We start from the raw sequence: 12488 nt of genomic DNA on the forward strand, positions 1-12488 counted from the left end.
GTCAGACATTTTGGACATGGAGGGGACTGCATGTGGCCTGTATATGTCTCATCTTGCACGCGATTATCGATAGGGCCTGTGAATGCAAACATATTGACAGCGAGCTTCTCACGATGGCTTATCATCAGGCATCCGGCCTGCTGCAATGCTTTAGCCTTTGGGCCAGCTAACCAGTGCCGCTTTGTCAGTAGGCGGCAACCAAAGTTGCGATATCGTGTCTAGTCGGTCATGGGGGCAACCTTGTTCGTGGCCACCATGTTTACGGTATTGCGTGCATTTTATGCCCGAAACACCATGTAGTATCTGAAATTTTGGTTATTCCTGTTATACTGCCACTGGTAAATTTGAATCATCGCGCATGTCCGAAAAATCGGTAGGCGACTGTATTTGACATTTTTGCTACCAGAATATTTTAAGACGCATCCAAACAAAAATTTGCCTCTCTATAACCGATACCATGTTAGATCTCACATTTACATTTTCGTTATGGCAGGAAAATATTCCATGCAAAGAAAGCGTGACCAACCAAGGTTTATATTTACTTCATTTATCCGATAATTTGTTGTATTGAGGTTCGACTGGATCATAAATTTAATTCACTAAGGGTATGTAAAGTGTAATTAATATAGCCGGAAGAACTGTGATGCCAAAACCACAAAGATTAAACAAAACAGTTTTTTACCCATCTTTCACCTGTGAGCTGAACAATTGTGGCACCAAAGTTGCCTCTGCTACATTTCGATGGGGGCGAAATGCGAAAACACCCGTGTACTTAGATTTAGGTGCACGTTAAGAACCCCAGGTGGTCTAAATTTTCGGAGTCCTCCACTACGGCGTGCCTCATAATCAGAAAGTGGTTTTGGCACGTAAAAACTCATAATTTAAAAGAAAAAAAAGTTGCCTCTAGTAATTTAGTAGAAATTATACTCTGCTTCACTGTAACTTGGCAAATTGCAAAGACTGTGGGTCCTTCACACTCCATGCTGAAGGGAGCCATATACTTCTGAACACAGTTTGCAAACCATAGTTTGCATGTTTTCCTTTTTCTTTTTTTCTGTTATTGGAGTCATTGTTCGAAAAAAAATGTTTGTCTTCACCGTGCATCATCAGCATGTTATGAGTTATAAATTTGCTTAAAACATTTTTTCTGACATGGCATCACCTGCCTGGTTTTTCAGTTTATAATAAGATAGTTTGGCCGACGGAAAAGGTGGAAGGGTCACCAAATACACAGGCACATGCAGTGCACACATTGTATTGTTTGGACACGTGTTGGAAATGTCTGCTCCCGACAACTCCCACTTTGGCCCGTCACAGCGGTGGGCAGAGCAACACACTGGGAGAAGTCATGGCATTCAACCACAATACTGTTGGCCTACAGCGCCTCCAGCCTTCCGCATTTGCCAAGTAACGGTGGAACGGAGTATAGTTTCATGGCAACTCCACAATGAACAGAAATGAGTAATATAAAAAAGGTGGCATATAGGTTGCTGACTCGGTTTATTATCGCGTGGAAGATTTCAGCACGAGTAGCTTTACTTAGAATGACAGGTGTGGCCGCAAAGTGTGAAAAGTAACGAGAATGCATTTGAGTGAGGTTTCTACTTTCTAAAAGCTATACAGTAAAACCTCGTTAAACTGTACCCACTTAAACAGTAGTTTTGCTTAAAAAGTAGTAAAGTCAAATCCCCGACTCAGCGGCCATTGAACATGATGTATTTTGTATCCACATAAACCGTACCAGCTTATTGCGTACGTATCGGTTAACACGTAGTGTTTCACTTTTCGTTGCGCAAACACGGCATCTCCATCAGGCGGGGCCGGCAAAACAACAAGCCTCGGAGATCGGAACAACGGCCTTCAAGCGCCCTGCGTGTTTGCGCGTGAAGCCACATCAACATCATTTCGGTGCCGTGCCAGAGAGCGTTGTGGCGTTGTGCAACCAAGGACTCGTGTCATGCCGAAGCTCGAATAACAAAGACGCTGGGTGCTCATCATTGAAGAAAAATTAGACATCGTTTGTGCTATCGAATGTGACACGAAGAAGTCGGAGCTGGCACGCGACAGGGATCTGCTGTTGACCATGGTGTGTGACATTTGGAATGCGAAGAAGTTGCTCGGCAGCACTGCTGCCACCGCGAAGAGATGACGGCTACGAGGTTCAACTTTTCGCCATCGTTGCCTCTGTCATTGCTGAAGTGTCGACTAGCGACAGTGATGAGGACGGCACGGAAAGTGACAGCACGGGCAATTCAGGCCCGACAGGGGTAGAAGCTGCGCGTTACATCAGCCTCATGGATGCAGTCGTCGCGGAGAACAGTACCCCCTCAATGAAAAAGGTGCCCCGTGACTTCTGCAGCGCTACCGCTAATGAGGAATCTGCCATGGGAGTGTTTGCTGAGAAGAGGGGCTGGCTGAAAAGCTGGCTCGTAGCTTCAGTAAGTTTGAGGCAGCTGTTGTTGCTGCTAGGCCGCCACGGCATCAAACAAAAATAACACTTTTGTTGCGCGAAGTGAAGAAGTCCTGCATGTGTTTTTCCCCTTTCATCGCACTCTCTCAGAGTTCCATTTCTGACAGGCAAGTTGCCGATCACATACTATTTCGGTTAAGCAGTACTACCGTTTAGTATGTACTTTTTCCAAGGTCCGGCCAACTACAGTTTAACGAGGTTTCACTGTACATATTGCCTGTCTATTCATTTTATGGGTAACCACTCCGCATAGTGGAAAACTTGCATTTTACCACACATATTGTGTAAACTCGTAGTGGTGCTAGCACAAGTTTTTTAGCAAGTACATGTGCTTTGCGCACTGGCTGGCTTCAGTATTTCAATTACTATGTGCGTCTAAGCTTATTAACAGAACTTTTTTCACAGATTCCAACATCTGCCGTCGTGAATGACATGTTGCTGAAAAAATTGTATCCTGATGTTCCACACATTGTGTTCAATAATTATTTAGTCTTTTCCGAAACAACTGGTGTAGAAGCATCAAGACAGCAGGACACCATGCACAATGTTGGTACAGAGAATGAAAGCATCATTGTGCCTGGTCATTGATCTTTTGTGGGCACAGTTCTATTGTAACAAGTTTTTTTTTTATTTCAGAGCACACCTCCTCAAACTCTGGGCGTTTAAAGGTACCTTGAGCCACTCGTATTAGCACAATAATTTATATGCTGGTGGCTACAGAACATCTGTTAGTGAATGTTTTCCCAAGGTATTGCAGTGTTTTGCAGCAATTTAACGTAGCAGCGAATTTGCTGCTGCATTCTCCCCACAGTGTATACTCTTACCCAATGTGCCAGGTTTCATTTTGGTGCCTGCACCCTCACTCTACTTGTGTTGGCTATTTGTTCCTGCAATTGGCATTGTGTAAAGTTTCCCTGCATGTCAGAAATCCCTTCCGTCGCTAGGTTGTCATTGCGGCACTGGCTGCTTCTATTGTGAGGCAGACGTACATGTGGTAATTGCACACAGCTACACTTAACCTTTTAAGTGTCTATCTGAAGAATGCCAGAAGAAATATGAACTCCTGGAGTGAAACACGCCTACAGGGAGGCACGGTGTTGCTCTACGATGGTCAGCACTGTTGTGATGAAGGAGCCTACACTCATTTATTTATTCATTGGCTACACTGGTGTCAATAAGCATGTGAAGGATTCAAGTGTTACTTAAATGCAGCTAACACCACTTCAACTTGTTAGTGATATTGGTTCCAGCATTGGGGTGTTCTACTTCTTTTAAGAGGCTCCCTACAATGCAACAATAATTTAGTATCAGGTATCGTTAGAGCCATATGCTCTGTGCACTGTGCTTGTTTCAAGATGTTCAGACCTGATTACGGTGCTTGCATACCCAAGAATTTTCATATATATCTTGAGTTCTAAGATAGCTGATAGATGTAAGGTATGACAACAACCCTCCTTGGCATGTTTGCCTTATCTTCTAGCCTACAGTTTTTCTTGTGTATTTAACTACTTTTCTTTTTAATAAATGAGCAATAACATGCTTTATATGTATATTACCACCCACATGAGTCACATGGGCAGTGAAACATTGTCAGATGCGCACAATATCCAAAACCAAATTAAATATGGGAAGAGTAGTACCATTTTTGAACATTGAATAACAAGCTGAGAATAGGGCTTTTTAATGCTCTTTTAAGAACATGGAAGCTATAATGGCAACTTGCAACCTCATCCAGCCATGCTTAGTTTGTAGATTCAACTGTTTCTTGGTAAAGCAAATGCACCGAATAAGAATAAGCTGCAATATGCCAATGGAAATAATTGCAAGGTTTCATAATACAATAAGTACCATATGTATAAGCCAGCCAATAATTGACTGTGTTAACGAGTAAGGAGTCTGGTATATCTCCCACATAAAAAGTTTAATTGTTTGGTTGTATTCCCATCATTTTTCACAAGAGGTCTAATAGAATTTTAGAATCAAATACAAATGTTTGAAAGGTATAGGCTTAAATATTTATGCCCAAACAGTTTTGTCTGTTTCCAAAATGTAGAGAAGTATAGCAAAATGGTCAGAGTTTTATTCATATTCATTACAATTCTCTTTGCAAGTGCATTCTATTGGGCTCCTTGCAAATGGTCAGGCATGGTAGGCCACAATTTGTTTGAGTATAGAAAAAACATGACAACACATCAGCCTGGTTATGCATGCTCGAAAGTGATCACAGAAATTGGAAATTAAACCAGAAACAACAGCACCATCACGAACTCTCACAATAAGTATCTTAGTATATGAAGCTATGTATAGTACTGTTCAATACCCGAGTGACTAGTATAATGGGCTATACAAAAATAATACTTACGCCAGACAAGGTGACCAATCTGGAGCCAGCCCAAAGAATATGCATCCTTGATTAGATTACTGCAGCTAATTATGCAAAAAAAAAAGAAAAATTAGTTGCTCTGCCTGCTCGCTTAGTAAGTGCTCCGTCTGAAGAGCAACTATGCTGCCTGTGGTAGATGATAGTTCTGCAACTGGAAAAAAAAAATGGCACACAAAATCGCCAGCAGGTAGCCTCCATATCATTCCCTCATATCCCAGGTAGGCAAGTTCTAATAATCGTAGTATAACATATTTCAGCCATAACTGAATATTCCAAGAAAATCTGATATTGTGTTGAGGGCTTTGATTTGGGATTGTAAGGTGTGATTAAGGCAGAAGATGATTAAACCTCAGATAATTGGATGCCTCTGTGCACGCACAGGTCCTTTCTTGTGCAAAGGTTCAAATTGAAGAGGGTCTGGGAAGGCAAGTGCTAATCGTGTTGGTAAATTACAAACATTGCTGAGTAGTGCAGCTCTTCAACATTGCTTATTGCACTAGGTATGACCCTTTTCCTGGGGTGTAGCAAAGCAGAAAGCCAACTGCCCACTTTTGTTTGGCTATTTGTAGTAATGCTTGCCAACTACTGAATAACGTAACATGGTGAAGCATGTCATTGTGTCTTGCAAAAAAAATAATGTAACGGTAGGTAAAGGCATGCACCATGGCATGATACATTTTTGTCGAAAATGGAAACAAATGTGAAATTACTGTAAAGTGTTTGAAGAAGAATGATTCGTGCGCGTGAATGTGTGTGCAGACTTTTTTTTTTTTTTAATGTGTCTTGTGCGAAGAGACATCCAAAGTTAGGTTGGATCTGTATACCATGCCATACAGTGTGTGGTTGTGCGAGGCGGAGCTTTACATTTGTGGCAAAGGGCCCTGATGCCCCAGCGAGCTGGCCACAACAATTGCTAGTACATTCGTTGACCTCCTCTGCTGATTTTTATACGCTGTCTATGCTGCTGCTGGGATCCCACATTACCACCCACTTCTGAAAGGACAATGGCCTGTGACAAAATCTGGCAATGGTACAGTGCCACAACAGGTAGCGCCTCGCTTGCTTGTGCACCAGACGTGGCGGCAGCAGGGCAGGCTACATTGAAGTCGCCCAAGGTCTTCCATGTTCCTCAAGGCTCCAAGCAGGTTGGCTTCCAAAAAGCGTACTAGGGCACACCTCAAAAACGACACTCTGCTAAGAGGCCATAGCAGCGACTCACGCCACGTAGAGCTGCCCACAAGGGGAGCAGCCAACCCTTGCAGTTGGCAAGCCTTTTATGCAGAAGGCTGCCTGTTACGAGTAGGACCAATGCTCTGAACGGGACTTGTTATCTTTAACAGAATAAGTTTCAGCAACCACCCTTCCTTGCACGGGGAACGACAGGATTGCAGGTCAACAGTTTAGTAGTTCAGCTGTCACTGCGGTATGAAAAAACTGATTACAAAGTGACAAGGCTGATCCTAAGGTTGACATGACTGCATATGTGATATACATACATGCCCTGTGTGGAGAGCAGGAGCCTCCCATAGCACTATGGCTGGCTGGCCACCCTATGCCCACATCAATGACTTCTGGGATGAAAGTACTAGCTGTTTGTGTCTCCTGTCCCATCGTCTGTGTTATTTGCCATATTGAATGAAAAGCAGATAGCTCAGCTTCAAACACTCATGCGCTGCTAGTGCTGCTGACATTGAGACATGCTGACTTGCTTACTCCCAAAACTTGTGTGCTCTGGGCCCTAAGTATTCATAGCGTGTCAATGCTACCTGGCCTGTCGGCTGCACACCATGTGCTGCAGACCCCCCACAAGTCTAAGCTGTGTGCCGTTGCATAACTGTGTCCTTTGAACGCCAATGTGGGGAAGTTGCAGCTCAAGAGCATGAGCCAGTAGTTCCTAGCCATGGCTGTTGTATTCCTCGTCTGTTCAATAATAGTGTGTCTGTCTCGGCACTAGGTTCTCATGCCAGTTGGAACCTCTCTCCACTTAATCACATAAAGGAAAAGAAAAATCTCATGATTGCAGGAAAATTTTGCTGTAAGGGACCCATCCAACTTTCATGATGGGTTTTTACCATGTAAATATGCAGCACTGTTTTCAGAAGCATTCCTGTAGGAACAATCTATTTTTCTATGTAAACTTATTAACTAATGAAAGGCTAAAACGCACAAGCAAAAATGCCTTTAGCAAATTTAACATTGCATATTATCTGTGCACTTGCAGGGCTTTTGAGACCAAGAAAACTTTCACAATACACCTGTGCTAGCAGAACAGAACAGTTGGGATTAATTGCAGAAGCGAACACATTTGGGCTGGTTGGTTCATGACTTGAGCGGACACTGCGCAAAATAACAGGATGTGAGGAAGGGACAGACAACGGCGCCAACTAACAACCAAAGCGCCATTGTCTGTCCCTTTCTCACGTACTGTTATTTTGCACTGTGTCCGTTCAAATCACAGGATTAATTGCAGTCTATTCATTAGAAGTGATGTGGTTTTTGCTACTGTATGTGATCACGTGAAAATGGAAAATGTTTACTATGTGGATAGATCTTTATGCAAGTGTGTTCGTAAAATTATTTTATGATTAAATTATCTACAATGTGGGTCCTATGGCCATCAAAACCTCTGCAGTGTGCTTCCATATGGTAACCACATGGTCTCCATAATGTGTTTGTTATGGCAGGTGTTGTTACATAGTAAGTAAAGCTGCTGCATGTGTTTAGCAAAACTGTGTACATAGCAAATTAACTTCAAGGTTAAAAAATATTAACTTTTTATGAGTGCCGTTTTCACAACTCCTTCTTCATGGTCTGGAACCCCATGTAATTTTGTGCTGCTGTATACAAAGCAAATAAAGCATTAACGTGGTTTGGACTTTTATGTCATTGCATGAAGCATAAAAAAATGCCACCAATCAGAACACAAATTTAGAGAGCTGAAAGTACTGAGGCAACAGTGTAGGAAGGCCAAAGGACGCAAGAATGCAAAAGCTGATTCAGCCAAAAGCGCTGAACTAACAACCAAGTTTTATTGCTGATGAATCGATGTGATAGGTACATAATATCATTGTGGTGAGCATGGAAAATAAAAAAAGCAGCAGCATGAATACAAAAAGTTTTATAGCCTCTTACAATATAAATTTTATAACTGCATAGGAATTTAAGTTTTTTGCAAATGTACTAGTGAAGGGGTGCTGACACAAGTGTCTAGTAACCTCAAGATTTTTGCAGCTTCTAAAGTTTCATGCATAATTTTATTCTGGCTTCCACTCGCAATCAGTCTTTTTCAAACTCGGCCACAGTCACTGCAGCGGAAGACAATGCCCTGAAATAGCATGGTCTATATTGTATTTATATTAAAACAACTTCCTGAAGTGTACAAAAAACTGGCAGCTGTAAAACTGAAGTTTCAGGAAAAGAAAAAAGAAAGTTACCCCGTACATGCATTGCCTCTCCCATAATTTGAAGAAGGCTGGCATAGATGTCCTCTTTTCTGTGGCAGGTTAGCCCAAGGCTGCACCCAGCAACACTGCTGTGAAAATAGTTTATTCAATTCCACTGTCGTGAAAAAAAAAAAAAAAAAGTTATGTAGGACAAACGGGCTGTTTTCTCAAGCAAATCGGGGGAGATAAGAGCCGTTTCAGGGCATTTAGCCTTCCACTGCAGGGACTGTGGCTGTATCCCAGAATATTATTAGACAAGGATAGTGAGTAGAAGCTAGCAAAAAACTAGCTATGTGCAAGATTTTAGAAACCGACAAAAAAATCTTAAGGCTACAAGATTAAGGCGTCTGTGCCACTTTTTTGCTTTTGTAAAATGCAGACGAAGCTATTTTTGTACTGGTTTTCATGTTTACTCTGCATACTGCTTCACACAATAAACTTGAATTTCTGTGCAGTTATAGAAATTGACCGCATACTGCAATAGACTATGACAATCATAACATATATTTGTTTGTGATGCTGCTTTTTTTCCTTGCTTACCACAAAGATGTACTGTATTTACAGATTCTGGTTCACCAGCAATAAAACTCAGTTCAGTGTTTGTGGCATCACTTTTATGTTCTTGTGTTTTTTGTCTTTCCTGTGCTGTTGCCTCAGTATGTCAAATCAACTAGCCCATCAACTCGTGCTCAGCGAGCTGAAAGTTATTTTTTTCCCTTAAAACCCTGGCTTTCAAGTGCTTTTATTTCCTTTATAAAATATATCCAAATGAAGTAAGCTTGGCATGACAGTGTAAACCAAGTGCTGCAGAATGGGGTTGTGGCCAGCAAAATATTCATCATATAAAAGTTAAGACTGCTATTGAAAGAAGAGCTGACACAAAGCTTGTTTAAGTTAGCGAGGTAGTAGCACTAGTGGAGGTCACGCACAGCCTTGTTACCTGTAGATATTAGCACTCTTGTGTCGCAAGGAAGAAAACGATGCAACGTGCTTGTGAAGGGAAAAATGCTGAGAGGCGAGTACCAGAGAAAAGTATGACAGGTGTCTCAAATAAGGCTTCTATACCCCTTGTGTCACAGCGGCCCATAATCTTTCTGGGGGATTGTCCAAGAATGGGTACAATGGCACACACCCAGTGGCCTAAACGTGGGGCAGACCAAATACAAGAAAATCAAAGAAGCCATTGAATATTGTGCTATTCCATTAAGAGGTGCGGCTGCTTTAGAGGTATGTATGAGCCAAGATTATGGCATAGCCTTTGTCGTGATGTATTGTGCAATTACACAGAAGGGCACTCACCCAAACTACTTAGTCAAAATTTTGTGCTATATAGGTCGAAGCATCTGGTGGCACATACCTAAATTGACTAACAAACGGGTAGCCTACACATAAGCACATCAAACAAGCCATTTAATATTGTGCACAATTCCATTGAGAGGTATGTGTGCTTTAGAGATACGTATGAGCCAACACTACATATACATTTTATTTCATTATTTAAAGGTTGGATGACACAAAACAGGTGGACTCACTACTTGTTGGTCAGCAACATTACTTGCAGAACATGCACCAAACCATGGGGGGCTAGGCAAAGAAACCTTTGCTCTAAAATTGAGAACTGCTCAGTGTTATAAAAGCTCTTCTGTAATAGTGAAGCAAACTTAAAACAGGGCCGTATTAAGCCTGTCGTCGATGAGACTTTGGCATTACAGAAACTTTTGTAAAGGCACATAAATAATAATCATGTCTCCTTAAAACTATACATTAATGGCAGCAACACCTTTCATTTTTAAATATATACGGTACAGCTAATGTCTTTCCAGAACTTCGAAACATTGCACACCCGAAATTATTTTTTCGGGGTAAGTTAAAAGCGTGTGCTCTCTCCACGGAGGATAAATACGTACGACGGCACCATGGTGAAGCTTTTCGCGCTCGGCTATTTCCAATGGAAGTGTAACGCACACGTTTGAAATGTCATGTGTAAGGCTGTCAACCTCACAGGCACAGTAGGCGATGCCATAAACGTTTTCTAAGGTAAGTATCCTCGCCGTAACTGTTTCAGGAGCATCACGAGAAAATGTTTTTGGAAAGTTAGCATTTTCCTTGTAGAATTTCCAAAGCGTCAAGTCCGCGCTCTCCTTCTGCCTGGAGACCAAAAGACGTTCTTCAAATCCATTTTTCAAAGCGAACTGCCTCGGCGCAGGGCTTTCGATACTGCTGAACTGTGCATCACAAACATTGGAAGCAGACTGAACAGCGCTTTGTGAAATCAGCGATCCTGCGCACAACGGTTGTAGTCTTGTTGGTTCTGCGTCAGCTGAGCTGTTTATTTCGTCTTCGGTTATTTCGTCGATGGCCACACGAGCTCGAGTAGCCCTATCCTGGTTATGACTGCTGCCTTCTAAGGAATCGTCGCTGCTGCTTTCATCAATCACGCACTGGTTACCTTGAAAATTGCAGGTCTTTCGCCTTCTGCGTGTCGATCTGCCGCATATACTGCTGATTTGCGTCCTATCGCTTACGAAACACGATCTCCAAGTATTAGTTTCGAGGCCAGTGTCCCATGAAGCGCTTGCTAAGGTATTCGGAATTAAGTGGCGCATGTCGCTCGGTAGCTTTTGTGGTGTCGCAGGGTCGCCAGTCGGTTCCGCTCTTGCTTCCGACAATCGTAACGCTGATACCGTACAGGTTTGCAAATCTCGTTTCCTCTCTCCGAAGAAGTGCACATCAGCAGATTGAGACGCATGAACGACATCCGAATGCACATCTTCAGGTAAGCGCCGTGACGAGCTCGAATACTCGTCGAAATCGTAGATGTCATTGGCACTGTCGTCGTGATCCAACATACTCCAGCCTAGCAAGGCTTGCTCGCTGTCTTTTCCGTCTCGAAACATATTGAATATCGCGAGAAGATGACGGATAACTAGATGCATTTCAGTCTCTTATTTGCAACAAGTCACGTTTGGGCTCCGTTTCCACTCCGGGCACTACAACCAGAAGGTCGTGACTGGCCGCAAAATACCTGCAACAGACGACACCATTGCGACACACGCACAGAACACCTACAACTTTAGGCACTATAACTCTAGTACACTCTAGCCAACATGACACACAATTACCATAACACAATCTTGGCGCGCTAAAATAAGTTGAACGTGTCAACTCTACACTGTAGACAGTTTCGTAACTGGTTCAACGTTGCAACATGAATGATTGTAACGTAAAAACAAGAAACCGTTTATAAGGTAAATGACCTAGGAACATGCGACCTATCCCCACAACGTCTTAATGCCTGAATAATAATGAACTATTTTGCAAGTATTCCGTCTCAAGATCAACATTCCGCCATTTTCTTCGAAGCGTGATGTAGGCGTGTACATGCGTGTGCGGGCGCGACTCCTCGATTTGGCTGCACTTCCTGCACTAGTTCAGGGGGTGCAGCACTCAGGCACTCGATTTGCCAGTGCAGCTAGCGCCACCTGCACTTCGGCACTCGATTTGACGTCGTGCTGCACGAGTTCATGTGCACTTTGGCACTAGACTCTCCGCAAGTTCTTTTCTCGTGCACGTAGTGCAAGGCTCTTGGTAGCAGACGACACATGCGATTCTGTGGCCATGCGGGTGTTGGTAGACGGCATCGACGGCGCCTGTTGTTAGTAACGCAGCACGGACGCCAGTTTTCTTCAGGATGTGTACGCAGCATCTTGTTAAGGGCGCTTTCCGGGTTCAGCTGCTGCTAAGTGCACTGAAGGCCGGGATTTTCCCACAGGTCACAGTCGTTTGTAATAATTTTCACGAGCTTACCGCTACCTCGACGTTAAGTTTACGCGAAACCACATCGGTCCGTCGTTTGAAACGTTGTGCCATATATGATTCAGAAAGGTGTGGAAACTGCGCTTGGTCTGGCTTTCTGAATAATTATGCCGAAGTTAAACTAATTTCCAGGTACTAATACATAAATTCTTCCCAGAGGACAAAAAAAGGGCCATTGCGCACACGTTTACGCTTGAGGCACACACCAACACAAGAAAAGCCACAGCCGCCCAGTCGCAGCAGACGAAGGCCTGTACGTTCCTGCACTTTCGTCCTCGATTTGACCGCTGCACCGAAAGCGCTAGTGTGGCGCTACACTCACACTTCAAGAACTGGCGCTACACTGGTACGACACTTTTCTGAACTAGAGCAAAAA

At 43.1% G+C, this 12488-nt stretch overlaps 1 protein-coding gene across 1 annotated transcript; it reads right to left on the reverse strand.

Annotated features, from left to right (window-relative positions):
• Positions 1 to 9761: 9761 nt before the first annotated feature.
• LOC126543954 (uncharacterized) lies at positions 9762 to 11715 on the reverse strand. The gene is made up of 2 exons (XM_050191115.3): positions 11419 to 11715; positions 9762 to 11321 (listed from the first exon to the last, which is right to left on the reverse strand). The coding sequence occupies exon 2, from the start codon at positions 11230 to 11232 to the stop codon at positions 10105 to 10107; it is 1128 nt and encodes a 375-aa protein (XP_050047072.1). The 5' UTR covers positions 11233 to 11321; positions 11419 to 11715; the 3' UTR covers positions 9762 to 10104.
• Between the last annotated feature and the right edge of the window lie 773 nt (positions 11716 to 12488).

This window comes from Dermacentor andersoni, chromosome 1, assembly GCF_023375885.2.
Source record: "Dermacentor andersoni chromosome 1, qqDerAnde1_hic_scaffold, whole genome shotgun sequence".
In the NCBI taxonomy this organism is placed as follows: domain Eukaryota; kingdom Metazoa; phylum Arthropoda; class Arachnida; order Ixodida; family Ixodidae; genus Dermacentor; species Dermacentor andersoni.

Bases quoted from the DNA above. Each gene is read 5' to 3' on its own strand.
- LOC126543954 (XM_050191115.3), bottom strand. From the start codon at position 11,232: ATGCATCTAGTTATCCGTCATCTTCTCGCGATATTCAATATGTTTCGA.